Here is a 25,090-nt window from a genome sequence, read left to right as displayed (position 1 = left end):
ATGCAGCCTACACTGGGATGGCTCTACCTCTTTCCCCTGTAAACTCTGTGGAGGTAGCCCGAGCGAAACGGAGCCTGGGTGTCCGTAGCGGCTGAGGGCGATCCCGCGGGTGATCCAGCTATCGCGAGATCCCCTCCCAGCGTCCCCGCGGAGAAGCGTAGAGCGAGCGGCGTACCCGGAGGTAGCCGAGGAGAGCCGAGGGGAAGCTACGTCACCGCATAGGCCAAAGCATCGCGAGATTACAGACGAACTGTAGCGCAGAAGAGGGCTCTTTGAACGCCGCATGTGGAACGGGGATTCCAGAATCTTGACTGGCCAAGCGGAGCATCTGTGCAACCTGTGGCATCGGCCTGGGTTGAGTGGTAACACGGGGAGACGAGTGGGGGGTGAGGAGGTAGAAATACAAGAAATACAAGTGAAAATGTATGGGACAAGATCTGCCATGTATGACCACTGGTAACAAGTAGATTTACATATAGCGGATACCCTCCATCCAACTCCCTGTTCTCCCCTGTTTCTCTTGTGATAAGCAAAAATACGTAACCATCCGGCCTCACTGTTGAACTGCTCCCTAAGGGCTTAAGAGCCGAAAAGCACTACATAACGCAACATAAATCTACCTGCTTTGTGGTACTACTTGGACTGTATTTGAATGCGCAGTCGCATTGATCCTGGTGTGGGGTTGGCGGGATTGCCGGGCATTTGGGTTGAGGTCGCTGTGCTGGTTGCATTGCTCTGTGTTGTAGTGGTATAGTACAAAGGGAGGAATAGAGGGCTTTGCCCACCATTGCTATATTCCTGCCGTACCATTTTTTCATTCCTAGTTAAGCCGCCCCTAGCCCCAGACCATGCTCAGTAAAAAGGCCACGGAGGATACACTCCTTAGCGAGGGGAACCAGAAAACCCGGGCAGGCAAAGAAAAAGCAAGCCAGGCCTCTGCAGCAGCAGCTGCAAAACTCGAACGCTATGCACATGCAACTTCACCAACTAGGAAAGGTCATCACCAGATAGTCGGGCAGTCAAGGTCACAAGGGATGACATCAGAAAGGAGAAGCACTGGTCACCCAGCATTAAACCCTACTGCCTCACTAATTGGCAACAAAGCAAATAACCCGGGGCTAGTAGAGGGCACGGTAACATGTAATGTACCAGCACCAGTAGAACCCGCAATACGTCCACTAGCAGGGGAAGGTGAACCCACGCTACGAGACATATTGGCTGCAGTTAATGATTGTAAAGACTCTATCCGCGGCCTTGATAACCAGCTAACTAGCATTAAAGTTGAACTACACTCCATGGGCCAATTGCTGAGTAACACTGTGGGAAGAACCACAGTACTTGAGGGGAAACTAAGCACGGTTGAGGATGAGCTTTATCCGCTCCAGCAAAAAATAATTGGGCTACAGAAGCAGCTTACTATCCAGACGTCAAAATTAGATGAATTTGAGAACAGAAATCGCAGGAATAATGTACGCTTGATTGGTCTACCAGAGGGGAGTGAGGGCTCTAACCCCATAGCCTTCTTGGAAAACTGGTTTAGAGAACTCCTGGGGGACGTTTCCTTTACAGCGCTCTTTGCTATAGAAAGGGCACATAGAGTGCCAATTAGAGCTAGGCTACCAGAAGGCCGCATTAGACCACTGATACTGAAATTTATGAACTACAACGATCGAGTTATTCTGATGCAAAGGGTCAGAGAATTAAGGGACATCTTCTATAAAGGGACTAGAGTGTCATTTTACCCGGATTTTTCACCAGATTTGCAGAAGCAGAGGGCGGAATTCATCCCCATCAAGCGTATTCTGCAAGAACATCATATAGCCTATGCATTATTATACCCGGCTCGACTACGCATGACTGCTCTGGGCTCAACCCTCTTCTTTAGCACCCCAAGTGAGGTTAAGAGGTGGCTGGAGGAACATGGGGGGGATCTTTAGTGCTCACCAGCGCTATTGTGTCTGGGGAGCTGGGGATCCCTCTTGGTATCCTCCTCCCTCCTCTTCTCAAAAAAAAAAATTTTTTTTCCCTTTTTTTTTTTTTTTCTTCCTAAGTTAATTTGAGACCTACACGAAGAAATCCTTAATCACCAATCAACTATGTTAATTATACACGCAGAATTATAATGTCTAGGAATGGTATGTTATGTAATTTGAGATATTGTAACATGTATAGGTAATACGAGCTTGGCACGGAGGGGGAAGAGGGGGAAAGAAAAGAAAGAAAGAATTTAATCATTTAGCATATCGCATGCACATAATAGGCACAAATGCACTTATTGTCTAGAGATGGAATGCTATGCAATAAATGGGATATTAGGGACACTTTTTATTACGTAGGTGGGGGGTCAAGCTAGTACCCCCCCCTTCTTCTTTCCTTTTTTTTTTTTTTTTTTTTTTCTTCTCTCTCTCACTATATCGGGGGGAATTGAATAATAACAGTATAGCAATTATAGAATAATAGAGTGATCGGATTAGCATTTATATATGATTTAGGGGATAAGTCGCACCAAGCAAGGCCACCTGTATAGTGTGAAAAATAGCACAAACATATAATATACATGCTGACCAGCTTTAACCGCGGAAGCAGAAATTACATCACCAGTACGGGGCAGGAGGAAGGGGTCAGGACTCTCTGTGAAAGGAAGGCTACGTTCTTGGAGCTCACAGCTCCTCCTACTGGCCAATTGTTTCCTGGAGGAGAGCAACATTTATATATACGCTTTCATTAGCATGACATCTGCAGCCGTGGGACTAAAATGGCTAGCGGACCTAAAACACAAAAAATGGGAGCATTAAAACATTTCTCATTGCAAAAAGTAAAAAAAAAAAATGTTGTGGGACTGGAGTGGGTTAGCAACTAATGGTAAAATGGAGCATGTTAAGCCGATTAAAAAACAAAAAACAAAAAAAAAACAGACAAATAACATAAAAAAAACAAACTAACAAACGCACATGTCTGGATGTAAAAAAATAAAAATAAAAATAAATAAAATAAATATATACACATATGCCATTAAGCTTACGCTGCTGTCATCCAAAAGAAGCTCATGTTCCTTGTTCCAACAAGCATATCACGATTTGCCATGATTGGGGTGCCATTAGAAGTAATGGCATCGCAATTTTGTCGCCACGTTTTGCAGCCATTTGATATCGCAGGGGGGGAATCGCGGTGGTTCCGCCCTCGATCGTGTGTGCATGTAGCCTTAGGCCCCATTCACACCCGAGCGTAGTATTTTCAGGCAGAAAGTCATGCGATTTTTTTGCCACAATTTTTTACTGAAAAAAGATTAATATATAAAAAGAAAAAGTGGGAAAAAAATAAAAAATCTTGATAGATGCATATGTAGCAGAGATACCAAAAAAGAAGGAAAAAATTGTTTAGTCTGAGGATTGGGAATCCGAGAAATAAATCAAATTATAAATGATAGGGTTTCTTGCATAGAAAATATCTTGAAAAACTATAACATATAATATCCTTCAAGGTTTCCAATACAAGGACATCTAAAAAGATGTTGATACGAACACAAAAAAAGGTTTAAAGTTTTTTTCTGACCGCCGAGTAAGGCAAGTCAAATCATTTGGCTGCGAATATTAAAGATAATGCCAAAGGAATGCCTAGTTGGCACTTCTAGATATTTATTCATTCTCCATGACTTGCATTATCAGGAGTCCAAAAAAAAACAAAAAACACATGGCCACTTTTACTAACAGTGTGATGCTGGCGCTCTAGCAAGTCTTCACATGTAACCTTTTTTGTGTTTTTTACTGCGCTCAGAAAATACTGTGAAATAACACCTATATGTGCATGCAGTATATATGAGTCCTTACAGTTGGACTTTAAATTGTTCTTATTTTAGGTTTCTGTTGTACTAACTGGCAAATAAATTCTGAATAATGCTTAACCCAGCAGCTGAAGTTGTATGCAAACCTTGATTTTTTTTTTTTTTTTATCCACCACGGCCACCTCCAAAGCCTTCCTGTTGGTTTGTAAGGCTGCAGATCATGTTAAAGGATCAAAAGGAAGGCTCAAGAGGTAAGAAGTAGTAGGGTCTGGAAAACTCTTTCCAGAGTAAGTGAAGATTTACAAATGGCTTCAGCAGTATGGACAAGCAATTTAAAATCTGCTTATGTTCAAATTGCTTTTTATTTTTCACAGATTTACGTAAATTTTTTAATTTTTTTTGATTCGTATGCTGAGTAAAACATATTGATTTACATTTGAAAGCTGTTTGGAAATGTGCGCTTTTGGTTTTATTAATATTCTGTTTTCTAGGATGTTGAAGTTATAGTAGATTGGAAACCCCTTGAAGAAACTTTGGAGTCATCAAACATTCTATGTGCTGTAAAGGTAATTTAGTTATCCATCCATCCTAAAAAGTACCAAAACTTTTTTCAACTTTTGAGGACGTGAAACAGCGAAAACTGGAGAAACGCACTGCAATTGTTAATGATGCCTACCCTAAATTTCTCAGAATGTGGAACCACCATATGTACTTGGAAAATTCTCTTCTCTCACTCTGAATCCATCCCCCACCAAACCAATGTTGCCTGCGTGTTTGTTTGGGTCCCACAGGTCTCCTTGTTTCCTCCTTTCTCCCCCTTCACCCTTTAATCTTTTCTCCCCTCTATTCCCTTTTGCCCTATCCCCTTCCTTATTCCCTTTCCTCTCTCTTCTATTTCCCCTCATTCTTTTTCTCTTCTCTCTTTTTTGATACTCCTTTTTTTTCCCTTTCCCTAGCTAGATTCAATAGTTCTACAATTTTTGCCATGTTTCTTTCAACCACTGTTATAAGCTGGGACAAATGCCAAACATTCCTGAAACCATCCCTTGCCTAACTGACCTCCGGCACCATTTGTTAATTGCAAATTGTACAATTAAACCACAGCTGTCCTCTCAATTCGCCAGCCTATATTTATCCTGCCACACAATCACATTTTCTGACATTTGATCTTTCTGCCCCCCTTTCTTTTTTTATGTTAATTATCTTGTTGCTCTGTAGCCCGATTGTCTCCCCCTACTATTATGGTGTTATTTTCTGTATGTCTTTTTGAAATTTTAAAACATTACAACCTTTTTGTAAGGCCTCATTTACACTAGAATTGCTCTCTGAAGAGGAGCCCACATTTGGATTCCCCTTCAGAAAGAATTTGGCAGGTGGTGAGAAGGCATTGTATTGCCTTTTCACTGCTTGTTATAACCCTGTAAATAGTGGGCTAACGCTCAGCAATCGCATGTTTTGCATGGTGGTTCTAGCACAGCCCCATGAATCACTTGGTTGTACTTGGTGGGGGGTCGCTGAGTGCGACAGGTGGTTTAATTCCCGCTGTAGCCATGTCATGTGTGCCTTTCCAGCTAAAGGGGGGGGGGGCAAAAATGTGAAGAGAGTAGAGCCAAAAGCTAGGTGGTGTGTAAGTGTAAATGTATGATTACTTTAGATCAGTGGTCTCCAAACTGTGGCCTGGGGGGCCGGATGCAGCCTTTTTCTCAACTTTATCCATCCCCTGGGGCGCTTTTCCTCCAACTGATACAAGACAACATCCCTTCCACTGACGCCAACAATGGGGCGTTATTCCTGCTACTGACATGAACAACAGGGCACTATTTCTCCCATTGACACCAACAATGGGGCACTATTTCTCCCATTGACACCAACGATGGGGTACTATTCCTCCCACTGACGCCAATGATGGGACGCTATTCCTCCCGCTGACGCCAATGACGGGACGCTATTCCTCCCGCTGACGCCTATGACGGGACGCTATTCCTCCCGCTGACGCCAATGACGGGACGCTATTCCTCCCGCTGACGCCAATGACGGGACGCTATTCCTCCCGCTGACGCCAATGACGGGACGCTATTCCTCCCGCTGACGCCAATGACGGGACGCTATTCCTCCCGCTGACGCCAATGACGGGACGCTATTCCTCCCGCTGACGCCAATGACGGGACGCTATTCCTCCCGCTGACGCCAATGACGGGACGCTATTCCTCCCGCTGACGCCAATGACGGGACGCTATTCCTCCCGCTGACGCCAATGACGGGACGCTATTCCTCCCGCTGGCGCCAATGACGGGACGCTATTCCTCCCGCTGACGCCAATGACGGGACGCTATTCCTCCCGCTGGCGCCAATGACGGGACGCTATTCCTCCCGCTGACGCCAATGACGGGACGCTATTCCTCCCGCTGGCGCCAATGACGGGACGCTATTCCTCCCGCTGGCGCCAATGACGGGACGCTATTCCTCCCGCTGGCGCCAATGACGGGACGCTATTCCTCCCGCTGGCGCCAATGACGGGACGCTATTCCTCCCGCTGGCGCCAATGACGGGACGCTATTCCTCCCGCTGGCGCCAATGACGGGACGCTATTCCTCCCGCTGGCGCCAATGACGGGACGCTATTCCTCCCGCTGGCGCCAATGACGGGACGCTATTCCTCCCGCTGGCGCCAATGACGGGACGCTATTCCTCCCGCTGGCGCCAATGACGGGACGCTATTCCTCCCGCTGGCGCCAATGACGGGACGCTATTCCTCCCGCTGGCGCCAATGACGGGACGCTATTCCTCCCGCTGGCGCCAATGACGGGACGCTAGTCCTCCCGCTGGCGCCAATGACGGGACGCTATTCCTCCCGCTGGCGCCAATGACGGGACGCTATTCCTCCCGCTGGCGCCAATGACGGGACGCTATTCCTCCCGCTGGCGCCAATGACGGGACGCTATTCCTCCCGCTGACGCCACTGACGGGACACTATTCCTCCCACTGACGGGACACTATTCCTCCCACTGACGGGACACTATTCCTCCCACTGACGGGACACTATTCCTCCCACTGACACCAATGACGGGACACTATTCCTCCCAATGACGGGACACTATTCCTCCCACTGACGCCAATGACGGGGCACTATTCCTCCCACTGACGCCAATGACGGGGCACTATTCCTCCCACTGACGCCAATGACGGGGCACTATTCCTCCCACTGACGCCAATGACGGGGCACTATTCCTCCCACTGACGCCAATGACGGGGCACTATTCCTCCCACTGACGCCAATGACGGGGCACTATTCCTCCCACTGACGCCAATGACGGGGCACTATTCCTCCCACTGACGCCAATGACGGGGCACTATTCCTCCCACTGACGCCAATGACGGGGCACTATTCCTCCCACTGACGCCAATGACGGGGCACTATTCCTCCCACTGACGCCAATGACGGGGCACTATTCCTCCCACTGACGCCAATGACGGGACACTATTCCTCCCACTGACGGGACACTATTCCTCCCACTGACGGGACACTATTCCTCCCACTGACGCCAATGACAGGACACTATTCCTCCCAATGACGGGACACTATTCCTCCCACTGACGCCAATGACGGGGCACTATTCCTCCCACTGACGCCAATGACGGGGCACTATTCCTCCCACTGACGCCAATGACGGGGCACTATTCCTCCCACTGACGCCAATGACGGGGCACTATTCCTCCCACTGACGCCAATGACGGGGCACTATTCCTCCCACTGACGCCAATGACGGGGCACTATTCCTCCCACTGACGCCAATGACGGGGCACTATTCCTCCCACTGACGCCAATGACGGGACACTATTCCTCCCACTGACGGGACACTATTCCTCCCACTGACGGGACACTATTCCTCCCACTGACGCCAATGACGGGACACTATTCCTCCCACTGACGCCAATGACGGGACACTATTCCTCCCACTGACGGGACACTATTCCTCCCACTGACGGGACACTATTCCTCCCACTGACGGGACACTATTCCTCCCACTGACGGGACACTATTCCTCCCACTGATGTCAATGACGGGACACCATTTTTTCCACTGATGTCAATGACGGGGCACCATTTTTTCCACTGATGCCAATGATGGGGCATTATTCTTTACAAGCATACTAATGATTAGGCACCATTCCTCCCACTGACACCAGTGATGGGCCGCTGCACCTCCCACTGACACCAGGTTTGGAAAGAAATGATTTGTGTATTCATTAGCCATGTTATGTTATGATTTTGCCATATGTAGCACATGGTCTGGGTGTAGTACGTGTGAGGGATTTTTGATTCTTGCCATGTTTCATACAGCAGTTGGATAAGATTTAGGCCAGTAAACCCTTCCATATAAGTAAGAAATCAGTATCTGTAAATAGGTTATAAAAAAAAAAAAAACTTGTTAAACAGGAAGTGAATTGTGTAATTATGGAAACCACTTCATATTTGCCTCAATTAGAAATGAATTTTCTTTCTTTTAGTTGAGGTGATTTAGGGAAAGGGAGGTAAAATGGACTAGTGTTTTCTTCAAACATCCAGTCATGGAAAGAAATGATATTTTTCCCTTGCACCTATTTGGATATTTCATCACATGTTCACTTCACCTGACTACACACTTTATTAAACCAGGCGCTGTGTCCTTGCTTCAGGCCATACTGTTTTATGCATCACCAGTACGTGCCAAACAGGCAGTAATTGGAAGACTTTCATTTAATAAAGCATATGTCAATTAATAAAATGCATTGCATCTCTGCCGTTCATGCACATTTCTTACATTCCCACATTGATATCTATATCTGTTGTCAGCCCACAATAGGAAATTACCACTGGATTTCTGGCAGATCAACAGGTATTCTCTGTACTTACTACATTTTTAAAGAGCCAACACATGGGGAAAGTTGCATGTATTTCATCGATGTACTGCAATTTGTATTCTTCCTTTTTTTTTTTTTTTCATATACTTCAATAGTTCAGTGACTGCTCTCTGATGTTAAATAGATGGTCATGTGTCCCCTCTCCTCCTCAATCTAAAGCTAGGAGGAGGAGGAGAACACCTGATCCCCACCCCCTGCTGGTAAAACATAATGTCGCTGTATAACACGTAGGCACTGTTTGTCCTCTGTTTTCAGCGGGAAAAAAAGTATGTGTTATATGCCGGTAAATAAAATAATTAATTGACCGTGTTTACTTGCAACCATGTGCTTCATTCAAAGTTCAGCCCCCTCTTCTTTTTCTTATAACTTTACAGTAGTGTATTATTTTTATTAATATATATATATATATATATATATATATATATATATATATATATATATATATTTAAATGTAAAATGAGAGTGAGATGTTTATTATTTTGCTAAAACCTTAAAGCTGAAGTTTAGTTAAGTTCCAACATAAGTTGCCTCTAATGAAGTGTATCCTTTTGTCCTGCTGGCTGACGATTACTGTAAAAATCCTCCTTTTACTGAAGTTGGCTCACAGTGCTGAACTTCAAGCACTGCACATGTTACCTGCCTCAGCTCTAACAGTGAAGGATCACGCTGCTCACCCTCCACTTCCTTTCCCCTCTTCTATTCACAAAACTGCTTTTAATATTTTCCAAGTGTACAGAGCACCACAGAATGCTTTGCACCACTAAAGGGAGAATCTGGCATTACTAGCAGCCAGCAGAGGAGGCACCTGATTAAAGGGGCGTTATGTTCCTGGTGCTGTACACCCAACATTTTTAATTAACCTTCACCTTAGATGGAAAATGAGAGTGATAATTAGCTATGCTTTCCACAAGAAGTTTTTTTTTTATATGGGTATCTTTTATCATTTCTAGGATTCTAGTTCAGTCGTAGAGTGGAATCAAACTCCAAAAATGCGGGCTAACTGCACGGAACATCAGAACAGCTATGAAGCAGAGTGGGATATGGTCAATACAGTTTCCTTCAAGAAGAAGAACTTTCCAAAATGTGGTTTGTATTAACGTTCACATTTGTTTTGACTGAAGTGAAGGTATACTATCATTGTCCTGTATAGGTTTTGTAAGCACAAACTACTGTTACTTAGGCTGTATTTTTTAAATGTTAGCACCATTCTGCCTAGCCCTGGCATCCCCCTTAACTGGGCTATTACGAATAGGGGGCCGGAATGTCTGCTCAATCACGTGTCCGTGTGATTGGCTGTTAGTGTGCCGCCAGCTCTCGATCATGAGTATGGAGAGCTGGCTTACACAGCTCAGTCACTGTGCTGAAAGTGCGCAGGGAGCATGCTCCCTGCTGCCCATTGACACACGTTTGTTTGTGCCGATAAACCCCACCTTTGTTGCCATACACATGAATTGTGGGTGGCAGCAGGTTAAGCTTGTGCTTCATACACAACATCTGAGTAGTTGAAATGACAAGCTACATATACCCCATTTATTTATTTATTTTTTGTTACGGTTTTTGGATTAGAGGTGCACTGAAATTTTGAAAGTTCAGGATGCACTTGGCTGAAACTGAAAAAAAAAATGTGTGTGTGTGTGTGTGTGTGTGTGTGTGTGTGTGTGTATATATATATATATATATATATTGGTATTATATTGAATTTTTTAATTAGTATGAATTTATTGTTGGTCATTATCAGCACCTTTAGCGCAAGTAAAGCTCAAGAAAAATATAGCCCATTAAATTCTATGTACGTCTTTACGCTGGTCTGTTTCACTTCCATTGTAGTGTTAAAGATCTTGCTTGCTGCATTTTTAGTCAGTTAAAAAAAAGATGCACCTCCCCGTTGAAATGCATTGAAAATGCAGCAAGAATGCATCAATAATGCACCTGTGTCACATGACATATGGAAAACACACCATAAGCACAGTAAAATCATGCTGTTTTCGGTGCCATTATCGGCACCTTTCTCTCTATCAGCAGAATGCCGAAAACGCTATTTTCAGCCAATATGTTGCTCTTTTGCTCTCTATTTTGGATTAAGTGGAGTGTTTTTGTCAGGTTTTTATTGCCGTCGGTTTAGGGTTAGGCTAATTCCCCTATTTCTCATACCCCTGTACCAGACAGGAAGTGAGCGGAAAATCTTTCCAAAGCAGACAGAAACCGACATAAAAACGCGTTGCGTTGAGTGTAGGAGATCTAGAACAGTTGTTGGGTATTTATTGCTGCTTGGATAACCGTTGTAGTGGCATGTAATATGTCATTATTAATGGGACGCCAGGGCTCGGGGGTAAGGGGTTAAGGAACTCAGTTGCCTGTATGGGTATAAATACTGGAGTATTTATTTGTACTGAGGAAGTTACTTGAGTGAGTGGTGAAATGATCATCATTGCAGAACAAATAGCTGAATATGAATAACTACTTTCCTTTTTCTCATTTTTTTTTGTCTGTGTTCCTTCACTTGTAAGTGTACTTTTACAGCTTGTCAAATAAAGCCACATGCATTTGAAAATGTGCATGTGAAAGTAGATCTAAACTCTTAAGTAGATGATATTTGATTTGCTAAAGTACCGTCTGTTCGTTTTTATGGTCATAAAATTCTGGAGTTTTTTTTTTTTTTTTTTTTTTGCATTTCAGTGCTGCTGATTTTCTCCAACCTTCTTTTTTTTAAACTTGTTTACATGTACTTGCTCAAGCATTAGCTATAGCTTACTTTGGATCAGCTTTCTATTATGCAGTATGTGTCGGCATGACTGCTTGTAGTCTCCACCACCTCTTTATCACTTTTGGCCATTATGAAATGTACAGGCAAAGAATAATGCATGTGGGGTGACTGTACATGGTGGCATAAGAGAGAGATAAAATATATATAATTTAAAAAGTCTACACACCCCTGATAAAATGTGGGATTCTGTGATGTAAAAAAAATGTGACAAAGATGAATAATTTCAGAACCTTTTCTACCTTTTAATGTGACCTATAAACTGTACAACAATTTTAGGGTGGAGAAGTAAAACTAAAATAACTAAAATATTGTGGTTGCATAAGTGTGCACACTTTCTTATATCTGGGGATGTAGCTGTGTAAAGAATTAAGCAATTGCATTCAAACTCATGTTAAATAGGAGTCAGTACACACCTGCCATCATTTTATAATACCTCTGATTAACCACAAATAAAGTTCAGCTGTTCTAGTAGGTCTTTCTTGACATTTTCTTAGTCGCATCCTACAGCAAAAGCCATGGTCCGCAGGGAGTTCCAAAGCATCAGAGGGATCTTATTGTTAAAATGCATTAGTTAGGAGAAGGGTTTAAAAGAATTTCCAAGGCATTAGATATACCATTGAACACAGTGATGACAGTCATCATCAAGTGTAGAAAATATAGCACAACAGTGACATTACCAAGAACTGGACATCCCTCCAAAGTTGATGAAAAGACGAGACGAAAACTGGTCAGGGAGGCTGCCAAGAGGCCTACAGCAACAATGAAGGCGCTGCAGTAATATCTGGCAAGTACTGGCTGTGTGGTACATGTGACAAAAATCTCCCGTATTCTTCATAAGTCTGGGCTATGGGGTAGAGTGGCAAGACAGATGCCTTTTCTTACGATGAAAAAACATCCAAGCCCAGCTAAATTTTGCAAAAACACATCTGAAGTCTCCCAAAACCATATGAGAAAATGTGTTTTGGTCTGAAGAAACCAAGATTGAACTTTTTGGCCATAATTCCAAAAGATATGTTTTTAGCAAAAACAACACTGCACATCGCCAAAAGAACACAGTGAAGCTTGGTGGTGGCAGCATCATGCTTTTGTGGCCATTTTTCTTCATCTGAAACAGGGGCCTTAGTCAAGGTAGAGGCAATTATGAACAGCTCCAAATACCAGTCAATATTCGCACAAAACCTTCAGGCTTCTGCTGGAAAGATGAACATGAAGAGGAACTTCATCTTTCAACATGACAACGACCCAAAGCATACATCCAAATCAACAAAGGAATGGCTTCAGCAGAAGAAGATTAAAGTTTTGGAATGGCCCAGCCAGAGCCCAGACCTGAATACAATTGAAAATCTGTGGGGTGATCTGAAGAGGGCTGTGCACAGGAGATATCCTCACAATCTGACAGATATGGAGTGTTTTTTCAAAGAACATTGCGCAAATATTGCTAAGTCCAGATGTGCCATGCTGATAGACTCATACCCAAAAAGACAGAGTGTTGTGGAAAAAAGTATTAGTTTAAGGGTGTGCACACTTATGCAACAGATTATTTTATTTTTATTCCCTCCACCTAAAATATTTGTTTGGCTCAAAAACAACACTACACATCGCCAAAAGAACACACACACACACACACACACACACACACATATATTTTACACACACACTGCCTTGAAAAAGTATTCATACCCCTTGACATTTTCCACATTTTGTCATGTTACAGCCAAAAACGAAAATATAATTTATTGGGATTTTAAGTGATAGACCAATGCAAAGTGGCACATAATTGTGAAGTGGAAGGAAAATGATAAATGGTTTTCAAAACTTATTGCAAATAAATATGTGAAACGTGTGGCATGCATTTGTTTTCAGCCCCCCTGAGTCAATACTTTGTAGAACCACCTTTCGCTACAATTACAGCTGCAAGTCTTTTTTTGGGGATGTCTCTACCAGCTTTGCACATCTAGAGGGACATTTTTGCCCATTCATTCCTCTTTGTAAACTAGCTCAAGCTCTGTCAGATTGGATGGAGAGCATCTGTGAACAGCAATTTTCAAGTTTTGCCACAGATTCTCAATTGAATTTAGGTCTGGACTTTGACTTGACCTTTCTAACTCATGAATATGCTTTTCCTAACGCATTCCGTTGTCCTGCTGGAAGGTGAACTTCCGCCCCAGTCTCAAGTCTTTTGCAGACTGTAACAGGTTTTCCTGTATTTGGCTTCATCCATCTTCTCATCAACTCTGACCAGCTTGCATGTTCATGCTGAAGAAAAGCATTCCCACAACATAATGCTGCCACCACCATATTTCATGGGGGGGTGGTTTATGTCAGGGCGATGTGCAGTGCCACACACAGCGTTTTGCTTTTATGCCAAAAATTAAAATTTTTTAGTCTGATCTGACCAGACCAGAGCACCTTCTTCCACATGTTTGCTGTGTCCCCCACATGGCTTCTCACAAACTGCAAACTGGACTTCTTATGGCTTTCTTTCAACAATGGCTTTCTTCTTACCACTCTTCCATAAAGGCCAGATTTGTGGAGTGCACGACTAATAGTGGATAGATTCTCCCACCTGAGCTGTGGATCTCTGCAGCTCCTCTAGAGTTACCATGGGACTTTTGGCTGCTTCTCTGATGAATACTCTCCTTGCCTGGCCTGTCAGTTTAGGTGGACGGTCATGTCTTGGTAGGTTTGCAGTTGTGCCATACTCTTTCCATTTCGGATGATGGATTGACCAGTGCTCTGTGAGATGGTCAAAGCTCAGAATCAGAGGGGGCAGCTGCAACTATTCACAAGTGATCTGACACCAATAAAGAATTATATATGTGTGCATTAAACCCAAAATTATATAAAATATAATACAATAGATGGTGTAATATAAAAAAACAAAACAAAAAAAACCCGCGATTTTAGATGTGTCCATATTCTGTGATACACTCTGGAGAATACAGGTGATAAAAAGGATAATTGTCACCGCCACCTCTGTGGCAATGCCTGCTCACCTCAAAGAAAGACCCCCTTGGGTCTAGTCATGCTTTTTTAGTAATAATCAGCCAAACAAAGAGTGTCAGACATCAGTTGTTTGATTCAGGATCCAGCAAACTTCTCCCCAAATGATGGAATCAAAATCTCCAAATATAAATACTCAAAGCAAACAAAAAGATCATCATCACACAAGATTTTTAAATGAATGCTTGCTTTATTTAAGATATACTATAAAGATGCACTCACATTCTAATATTTGTAAAAAAAGAAAAGCCTTATACGATCAATTAGAACAGGATCTGGATTATTACAAAAAAAAGTGAGACTAGACCCAAGGGGGTCTTTCTTTTGAGGTGAGCAGTCATTGCACACAGAGGTGGCAGTGACCATTATTCTCCAGAGTGTGTCACAGAATATGGCGACATCTAAATTCACTTTTTTTTTTTTAATCACTGAAGTTTTTATTTTTGTTTTACACGTGGATTATTGCACAACTACTTTATATTTTCACTTTCATATTGCATCATCTATTGTATATTTTATATAATTTGGGGTTTATTTATACTGAGATTAAATTACACACAGGTGGACTCCATTTACTAATTAGGTGACTTCTGAAGGCAATTGGTTCCACTAGATTTTTAGCAAGGGTTATCAGAGTAAACAGGGGCTGAATACAAATGCATGCCACACTTTTCACATATTTATTTGTAAACAATCTTGAAAACCATTTATCATTTACCTTCCATCTCAGTTATTGTGCCACTTTGTGTTGGTCTATCACATAAAATCCCAATAAAATACATTTACATTTTTGGTTGTAACATGACAAAAATGTGGAAAATTTCAAGGGCATTTCAATGCAGATTTCAAAAAGGTATAGTTTTTGGCTTGTGTGAGCCTTTCATCAGGCATGAAACATTGACTACATGATATCCAACACAGAAACACATACTGTACAGATAGGAACCAGAGACATAGTAATTTAGCTATTAAGTTATAAGAAAAACATGCTATGTTATTTTAAGAAAAACCAAAACAGATTGGCACACATGCAGATGAGAAACAAGTATATAATCGTATTAGGATATCTATCACACAGTTAATCTGTAATTAACCAGAAGAAAACAAACCAATACTGCACAATATATTTCAAAGGTATAATTGTAAATGTTAATGCAATTCAAAATTAAGCCTTTGAGGCTGTAATGTACCTACACAGTAAATCCAGCATGCTTCAAAATGAATTCACAATCTCTTACCCCCCTGCTCTTAGGAATATCATCAACTTCCATACATTTTAATTGTGACACAAAATGACAGCATTCCACAAAATGTCTAGCTACTGGTAATTTAAATATTTTGTCCCTAATAGAGTATTTTTTGGCATACAAATCTGTCCTTAACTTTTTGTGTGGTCTCGTCTACATAATACAATCCGCACTAATGCTTAAAGAGGAAGTAAACCCTGATGAGTTTACTTCTTCTTTCATTCCTTGCAAAGGTAAAGCATAATGGACTACTATGCATCACATAGTAGTCCATTATGTGTCACTTACCTGACACAGGAGCCAGCGAAGTCACCGCTGTCCCCTGTAGTCCGGCGCATCCATCTTCTCGGTGGGTCTTGCTGCTCCGCCGCTGTCATTCGGTGAAGCCGCAAAATAAGTCACTCCCGCGCATGCGCACGGGAGCCGCCACGCGTGGCATATTCACAGTTGACGGTGCCGCGTTCAGTGCGCCTGCGCGCCGCTGTCTACGGCGCATTCGCTGTAGACAGCGGTGCCTGTCTTTCGGCAAATATCTCCTAAACAGTGTAGGTTTAGGAGATATTTCTTGGACCTACAGGTAAGCCTTAATCTAGGCTTACCTGTAGGTCAAAGTGTGTTGTAAGGGTTTACAACCACTTTAAGGATGTATGCAACAAAACTGGTCTGACAGGTAAAAGACCCCTTTCACACTGGGGCGGTTTTCAGGTGCTCTAGCGCTGGAAATAGCCTCTGCTAAGCGCCTGAAAACCGCCTCCTATTCATTCAAGTGTGACTTTTCACACTGGGCAGTACGCTTGCGGGACATTCTGACAAGCAGCATCTTTATGGCGGGTTGGGAACGATGTAGAGCTCCCAAAACGCCCTGTCCATTGGAATGCATGAAAAGCACGTTGAAAGTGACGCAACATGGGTGTTTTTAACCTATTAAACAGCGGTAAAGCGCCGCTAAAACGGGGGGCGCTTTACCAAAAACAAGCCCGCGCCCCTGGTGTGAAAGGGGTCTAACAGCCTTTTTAACTTGGCGTCTGATTTAGCTGATCGAAAAACTATCCTTTCATTACAGGGTCTCATGAATGTAAATAAACAGTTGTGCTCATAAGTTTACATACCCTTGCAGAACTTGATTTCTTGGCCATTTTTCAGAGAATATGAATAACAACACAAACACTTTTCTTTCACTCATGGTTAGTGTTTGGCTGAAGCCATTTATTATCAATCAACTGTGTTTACTGTTTTTAAGTCATAATTACAACAGAAACTACCCAAATGACCCCGATCAAAAGTTTACATACCCCAGTTCTTAATACCATTTATTGCCCCCTTTAACATCAATGACAGCTTGAAGTCTTTTGTGGTATTTGTAGATGAGGCCCTTTATCTTCTCAGATGGTAAAGCTGCCCGTTCATTCCTCTTGGAAAAAAGCCTCCAGTTACTGTAAATTCTTGGGCTGTCTTGCATGAACTACACCATTTGAGATCTCCCCAGAGTGACTCAATGATATTGAGATCAGGAGACTGAGATAGCCACTCCACTCTTCACTTTATTTTTCTGTAGCCAATGACAGGTCGACTTGGCCTTGTGTATTGGATCATTGTCATGTTGGAATGTCCAAGTACGTCCCACGCGCAGCTTCCTGACTGATGAATGCAAATGTTTCTCCAGTATTTTTTGATAACCTACTGCATTCATCTTGCCATCAATATTTACCAAATTTCCTGTGCCTTTGTAGCTCACGCATCCCCAAAGCATCAGCGATCCACCTCCCGTGTTTCATAGTAGGAATGGTGTACCTTTCATCATAGACCTTGTTGACTCCTCTCCAAAGATTTCAAACAAACTTCTTTCACGTTTTCATTATGGGGTATTGTTTGTAGCATTTTGAGGAAAATAATTAATTGAATCCATTTTGGAATAAGCCTAATATAACAAAATGTGAAAAAGTGAAGTGCTGTGAGTACTTTCCAGATGCATTGTGTACAAGAAAACTAGCCCGACGTGTGGTAGCCTTGAATTTTAAATAAACGTCTCTGGTGTAGGTTATTAGAATATATATATATATATATATAAAATCTCTCTAGCTATCCCTTTGTCATTGAACACATTGTATGCAATTGTGACAAGGAAAGGTCCCATTAATGCATGTACAGTTTTAACAGTAAAGCTCACTGTGCCATACTGTATTAAATACATATAGTTCAGCATACAATGGTCATCATGAGTAAGCAGCAGTGTATTCAAATGTGTATTATGCAGCAGTGCCCTCTAGTGGATACTGCACTAACACCACTTTCTGTTTCTGTAATTCTGTAATACAGCAGTGCCCTGCTCTGATGAGAAGGAACAAAAAGATAACCCGGGAGGAGGGAAGCTGTGACCTGCCACTGGTCTGTGGCTGGTGCTTGAGAATCAGTGCTGTTGACTGTGTGTGTGTGTGTGTGTGTGTGTGTGTGTGTGTGTGTGTGTGTGTGTGTGTGTGTGTAAATATCTTTTTATTTATTTATTTTTCTCCATCTAATCAAGTCTAATTTGTAACAAGGATAGTACCTGTTACAAACATCCTGACATGCTTGAAATGACTTGAAGACCCCTGGTGTGTGAAAACTGGTAAAATGCACCAACTGATTGTGACAGCTGTTGGCATGTTGAAAAGGGATTTGTATCTAAAAGCGCACAGATTGCAATCACTTGCTGCATATTACAATACCAGTTTTCACACTACGGGGGTCTTACAGTCACTTCACAGGTGTCAGGAGGGTTGTATTACCTCGTTGAAAATTAGACTTGATGATGGTGGAGGAAAAAATTACATTCTGCAGGATACCCACAAAATATGTTAAAAATGAATGATTACAGACTTTAGGGACCCAACGGGGTTGCAAAACGTTTTTTTTTTTTTTTTCCCTTGATCGAACAATTCATGCCATTTTATTTTCCCACTGATGTATTTTAGGCTTTTCTTTGTAAGCATTTCAATCATTCCTTATACTTGCCTGCACTCGTCTTTTTTTATTTTCAATATTTTTATTGATTTAATAACGTACCAAGATACATGGTACTATCAAATTCCAGTAAGGCATTTCAGTTGGGAGAACAGAAGCAAAATAGTTATACAATAATCAACTAAAGCAGACCACTAGGTAAAGCAGGTATAAGGTCATCCCACCCAAGGGAGGGTTGTGCCCAGTAGACAAGTTCACTCAGTCTTACTGTCCTAGTGTGGTATGCAGTCAACTCGGTTCCACCGACCCATAGTGTAACTGTTGTTTAACTCGGAGATAGATTACTCGTGTTGGGCCATCTCCCCACCCCAAGGGGAACACACTGTGGAGAAGACGGACCGGAACAATCCCTCCTGATAATTTACCTGGCCAGTATAAAGGAAGAAGCATGTCTACACTGGTCTGCCAATAATGTTACGTTGTTGGTGCTATGTTGAGTATAGTGGTCATAGACACAAACATTCGGTGCTATTTTGTAGGTAATTCTTGGTGTCTAATATAACGGCCTAAACTATAGCAGAGTAAGAGGATAATTGAATGTCATCGGCCGACATCCACCTGTAAAAGAATCGGACCAGAGAGGTATTTCGTTTCCATATGAAGAAAGAGAAAGAAGGGAAGAGAAGTGGGAAAAAATGAAAATCGAGTTAGGGAAAAAAGTGTCATCAGGAAAGAAAAGAGAAGAAAAGAATATAAAAAATAAATAAATGGCCACCTAGAGAGAGAGAGAGAGAAAGTAATCGGGATCGTCTACGAGCCTGGAAGTAATGGTCTCTGATAGTCGACTTTACTGCAAGGGGTATGTGTATCGCTTGAAGGAAAACATGATCTATCCTGGCATAGGCCCGGTGGGGGTCAGAGTAATGTGTATGGTCTTTGGTCCACTGGTTGAGTTCCCTCCAAATGTCCACCAGTCCTGAGTCATAGAGGAGCTTGGCAATTTTTATACTTTGATGGGTTGTCTGGAGCGTGGTTGGCCTGATCCCGATTTGTTGAGAGCAAGCTCAAACGCTATGTTCGAGTCCCCTACTAGAATAATGATTCCCTCCAACAGAGGTGTAAGGGAATGCATCATAAAGGTGTAAAAATTGTCTTGACCCTTATTTGGGGTGTAGTGTGAAACAAATGAATATAGCGTTCCATCTATGGTGCCCTTTACCAGAATGTATTTACCCAAGGGGTTTTTTGGAATATGTAACATGGCGAAATTTAAGTGTTTAGAAAAAGACGGCTACTCCTTTTTGTTTTATTCTCAGCGTTGGATAGATAGAATTGGGGGAAGTGTTGATGAATAAATGATGGGTTGTAAGACTTGGGGAAGCAGGTCTCCTGAAGCATCAGGCTTTTCAGATTGATAAACTTTTAACAATTTTCTTTGTTTGACAGGGGAGTTAAGACCCTTATGTGGTACTATATGTAGTTGCGGTGGTGGAGTAATCCATATAATAAATAAACTAAAAAAAAGGCACTTCTTTTTTTAAATATCATTAAAAAAAATTTTTTACTGTAGTTATATTTTATTCTAAAATGCCATTCACATATTTTGCAGTTTTTCCCACCTAGAAGAATAGTAGTCACAGCTAGGACATACAGAAAACAATTGTTTTATGTGCCCTGTTTGCTACACATTGTGTGTGTATGTGTGAACAAGCACGGTTATTTTCGTGTGAAACGCGTCAACTGATCATCATTGCATTTTTGTCTGGCTCATGAAAATAAAGAAATTTCAACAGCATATTTTGGATCCAAGTGTGTGCGATCAATATTTTCTTCTCTTCTTGGTATTGCCTACGGCAGTGATGGTGAACCTTGGCACCCCAGATGTTTTGGAACTACATTTCTCATGATGCTCAACTACACTGCAGAGTGCATGAGCTTCATGGGAAATGTAGTTCCAAAACATCTGGGGTGCCAAGGTTCGCCATCACTGGCCTACGGTGATGAGCCGGGATTAGCACCTTGGACCGGGTGTGTCCATTTTTTGCCTGAAGCGGTGTGTTCTGTTTCCTGATTATATATTTGGATGTAATGGGCAATGGAAATGTAATTGTTTCTTTACCTGATTAACCACTTTCAGACCGGACCAATTTGCTGGTCAAAGACCAGACCACTTTTTGCGATTCGGCACTGCGTCGCTTTAACTGACAATTGCGCGGTCGTGCGACGTGGCTTCCAAACAAAATTGACGTCCTTTTTTTCCCACAAATAGAGCTTTCTTTTGGTGGTATTTGATCACCCCTGCGGTTTTTATTTTTTGCGCTATAAACAAAAATAGAGCGACAATTTTGAAAAAAACGCATCATTTTTTACTTTTTGTAATAATAAATATCCCCCAAAAATATATTAAAAAACATTTTTTCCCTCAGTTTAGGCCGATACGTATTCTTCTACATATTTTTGGTAAAAAAAATCGCAATAAGCGATTATTGATTGGTTTGCGCAAAAGTTATAGCGTTTACAAAATAGGGATAGTTTTATAGCATTTTTATTAATAATTTTTTATTATTTTTTTTTTTACTAGTAATGGCGGCGATCTGCGATTTTTATTGTGACTGCGACATTGTGGGGGACCCATCGGACATTTTTGACACATTTTTGGGACCATTGTCATTTATACAGTAATCACTGCTATATAAATGCAGTGATTCCTGTGTAAATGACACTGGCAGTGAAAGGGTTAACCAGTGGGTGGCAGTGTAGGGGTTAAGTGTTCCTAGGGGTGTGTTACTAACTGTGGGGGGGTTGGGCTTTCATTTAGTGTACACTGATCTCTGCTCCAATCACATGGAGCAGAGATCAGCGTCACTAGTTGCTAGGCAGAATGGAAAAATGTTGTTTATACAGCATTTCCTCCATTCGGCCGCTCCGTGAGACGATCGCGGGGATGCCCGCAGCGATCGAGTCCGCGGGTCCCGCGACCGGACCCACGGGGGTCCCAACCAGCGCGGGAGCGGGCCGCCGGCGGCGCGCTCCCGATGGCACGGCGGCAACGAATATTGGACGTACATGTACGCCAATATGCCTGCCCGTGCCATTCTGTCGACGTACATCGTCGTGCGCTGGTCGGGAAGTGGTTAACCATGTTTAAAATTAATTACAATTTAACAAGTATGCTTTAGCAATAAACCCAGTTACTAAAATCTCATGTCGGTAACCCATTTTTTTTAATTGTAATTTTAAAAGTAATTTTTAGTCCTTTTATAATCTTCAGCTACGTTAAAATTAAATCCTATGATCCTGCCATTAAGGCCTTTTTTTATGCACTTCCCATTGTTGGTTGATAACGTTCGGAGATTGCAGAACATCCTCAGCACTGGATGCAAAAAAGAAAGGAAACAGTTAAAACCAGTATTTTATTGAAAATAAGTGTTTATTATAGATGGTATCATTCAGTAAAGGGATATCAAAAGCAAAAACCGTATTTGTCAACCCCTCAGCAATATAACTAGGTTGTTATATACGGTAGTGCAGGGGTTGACAAATTTGCTTGGAATCTAGGAGCCAGCTAAAAAAGTTAGGAGCCAGGTCAGTGATGGCGATCCGGACCTGTCCCTGGCCTGACATGGAGACGAGTGAGGGGAAGATAGCCCCAAGCCCCTCACCTGTCTCCAAGTCATTGCCCATAGCTCTTAGAGGGACATTTTATTATAATTTTTTTTTCAAATGACACATTTTTTTAAAATTGCATTTTAGTGTAAATATGAGATGTGAGGTCTCTCTGACCCCAGATCTAATATACAAGAGGACCTGTCATGCTTTTTTCTATTACAAGGGATTTTTACATTCCTTGTAATAGGAATAAAAGTGACACACATTTTTTTTTTAAAAGAACAGTGAAAAAAATAAAAATAAAAGTTAAAATAAGAAAAAAATAATTATTTTAAACGTGCCCTGTCCCGCCAAGCTTGCGTGCAGAAGCGAACGCATATATGAAAGCGGTGTTCAAACCACACGTGAGGTATCGCTGCGATCGGTAGAGTGAGAGCAATAATTCTTGCTCCAGACCTCCTCTGTAACTTAAAACGTGCAACCTGTAGAATTTTTTAAACTTCGCCTATGGAGATTTTAAAGGATAAAAGTTTGTCGCCATTCCATGAGCGGGCGCAATTTTTAAGCATGACATGTTGGGTATCGATTTACTCGACGTAACATTATCTTTCACAATATAAAAAAAAATTGGGCTAACTTTACTGTTGTTTTGTTTTTAGTTTTTATTAAATACATTTTCCCCAAAAAAGTGCGCTTGTAAGTCCGCTGTGCAAATACGGTGTGACAGACAGTATTGCAACGACCACCATTTTATTCTCTAGGTTGTTAGAATAAAATATATATATAATGTTTAGGGGTTCTGAGTAAAGGGAAGGAGATGGCTGGCAGGCAGGGGAAGATCCATTAGCATTGCTGGTTGTAATTCCAACGGCCACCACAAGAGGGCGCCAGATCCCAGAAGGAACCATAGGATGGTAGAAGGCCTCAAAGCTGGGGGCTCAATTACCGGCCGCCGGCGGCCCGGCGCGATCGTGCCGGGGGGGTGGGGGGTCCGCGGAGACAGGATACCCCCAGCTGTGCTGCCCCAGGCGCCAGGTCACTAATTCTAGTCGCAAATGTGACCTGGCGCCCGGGTTTTGTCGAGCCCTGCGGTAGTGTTTTTTTTTTTTTTTTTTTTTTACAGTTGTGGAGTTGAATAGTATAATTTTAGTATACAGTGAGCAGTAACTACAAAAAAGTGGCACATCATTGCGTTAATACATGATATCAAATGTAATTGATTCTTTGGAATTGTTTTTCTTACATTTATATTGGTCTTATTAACTTCAAATTGTTTGAAATACATTCCTATACTCTAGATCAATATTTCTCAACCTTTTTTCAGTCAATTTACCCTTTACAAATGGACAATCTCTCGAGGCACCCCATTCTAAAATGTAAAAACTATTCTAATAATTTTACATAATGGGGCAACAGCCACACAAGTAGGACACCCAACATTGATTTATTCCAAAGTAAACAAACTTTTGAAAACTGGTACTGACTAGTATTCCAATGTTTCTCCATCACTCGGTTAATGTGATCCCAGTGCTGATGAAGAGAAGCAGGGGAGGGTTAAAGTGGTTGTAAACCCTTACAACACACTTTGACCTACAGGTAAGCCTAGATTAAGGCTTACCTGTAGGTCCAAGAATTATCTCCTAAACCTACACGGTTTAGGAGATATTTGCCGAAAGTCAGCCACCGCTGTCTACGGCGAATACGTTGCGCGTGTCGGGTCCCGTGCGATGCATAGTAGTCCATTATGCTTTACCTTTGCAGGGAATGAAAGAGGAAGTAAACTCATCAGGGTTTACTTCCTCTTTAAAGAAGCATGCTATGCAGTCGACTGATATCCTCCATATCAACTGATGATACCAATGGTTGTTAGGACCCGGCAGCTAGAAGGTTGTAATGGTGCACAATGAAAACCTGTGACTTAGTGTATCTAAAAGGCAGGCTTCATCCACACACCAGCTTGTATACAGTTTTTGGGCATTTTTTTTAAATTTTTTTTGGCACTTTGCCAAGGCGCCCCTAAAGAAACTCTAGGGTGTCTGGGCACCTTGGTTGAAAAAGGCTGCTCTAGATGTCTGGTTTCAGATACAATATTTATTTGGTATATTTAGTACTTATTTATCTTTCTAGCTGTCTTGTCCCCTCCTGCCATGTTTGTCTCCTGGACGTCTCTAGAGTCTCTCCCATCCTCTGGAACTCTCAATGTCTGGCTATCTCCTACTCTATCCACCTTTTAGGGGATCCCTGAAAACTCATCTCTGCAGGGAAGCCTATCCTGCCTTTGCCGAATAATAATTTTACTTTAAATTCTTCCAATCAGCTCATCCCTCACAGTTATAACTTTTTGTACCACTTGCCCCATCCTGTTAGATTGTAAGTTCTTATGAGCATTGCCTTCTTAAAGGGGTTGTAAAGGTAAAAGCTTTTTCACCTTAATGCATTCTAAGCATTAAGGTGAAAAAACATCCGACAATGCCCCCATTTTACTTACCTGACCCCTCTGAAGTCCTGTGCTCGCCCCCGATCTCCTCTTCGCCACTCATCCTGGCCATTGATTGGCTAGAGGGGATGGATTGAAAGCAGCGCAGCCATTGGCTCGCGCTGCTGTCAATCACATCCAATGACGCGGCGCGCCGGTGGGCAGGGCCGTGTGGTACAGTGAGCGGCTACGGCCGCCGGCTGTATCACGGGAGCGCACCCGCAAGCACTCCACACCATGCGAGGGAGCTTGCATGAAGTTGTGGAGTCCTTGGGGGGAGGAGCCGAGACAGTTGTCGAGGGACCCCAGAAGAGCAGGTTTGTGGCCAAAATGAGCTGCACTGTGGAGGTAAGTATGTTTGTTATTTAAA

General features: G+C 42.4%; 1 protein-coding gene across 1 annotated transcript in view; it reads left to right on the top strand.

Moving 5' to 3' along the window:
* TBC1D15 (TBC1 domain family member 15) overlaps positions 1-25,090 on the top strand; it is a 132,030-nt gene that overhangs the window by 15,757 nt on the left and 91,183 nt on the right. Inside the window, exons 3-4 of the mRNA XM_077468513.1 lie at positions 4,273-4,347; positions 9,632-9,767. Of these exons, the coding sequence (XP_077324639.1) occupies positions 4,273-4,347; positions 9,632-9,767 (211 nt within the window). The remainder of the gene's footprint in view (positions 1-4,272; positions 4,348-9,631; positions 9,768-25,090) is intronic.

This window comes from Lithobates pipiens, unplaced genomic scaffold, assembly GCF_037356315.1.
Source record: "Lithobates pipiens isolate NorthernLeopardFrog02 unplaced genomic scaffold, aLitPip1_a1.2 Scaffold_8, whole genome shotgun sequence".
In the NCBI taxonomy this organism is placed as follows: Eukaryota; Metazoa; Chordata; class Amphibia; order Anura; family Ranidae; genus Lithobates; species Lithobates pipiens.
This window is presented reverse-complemented; position numbering and strand designations above follow the sequence as displayed.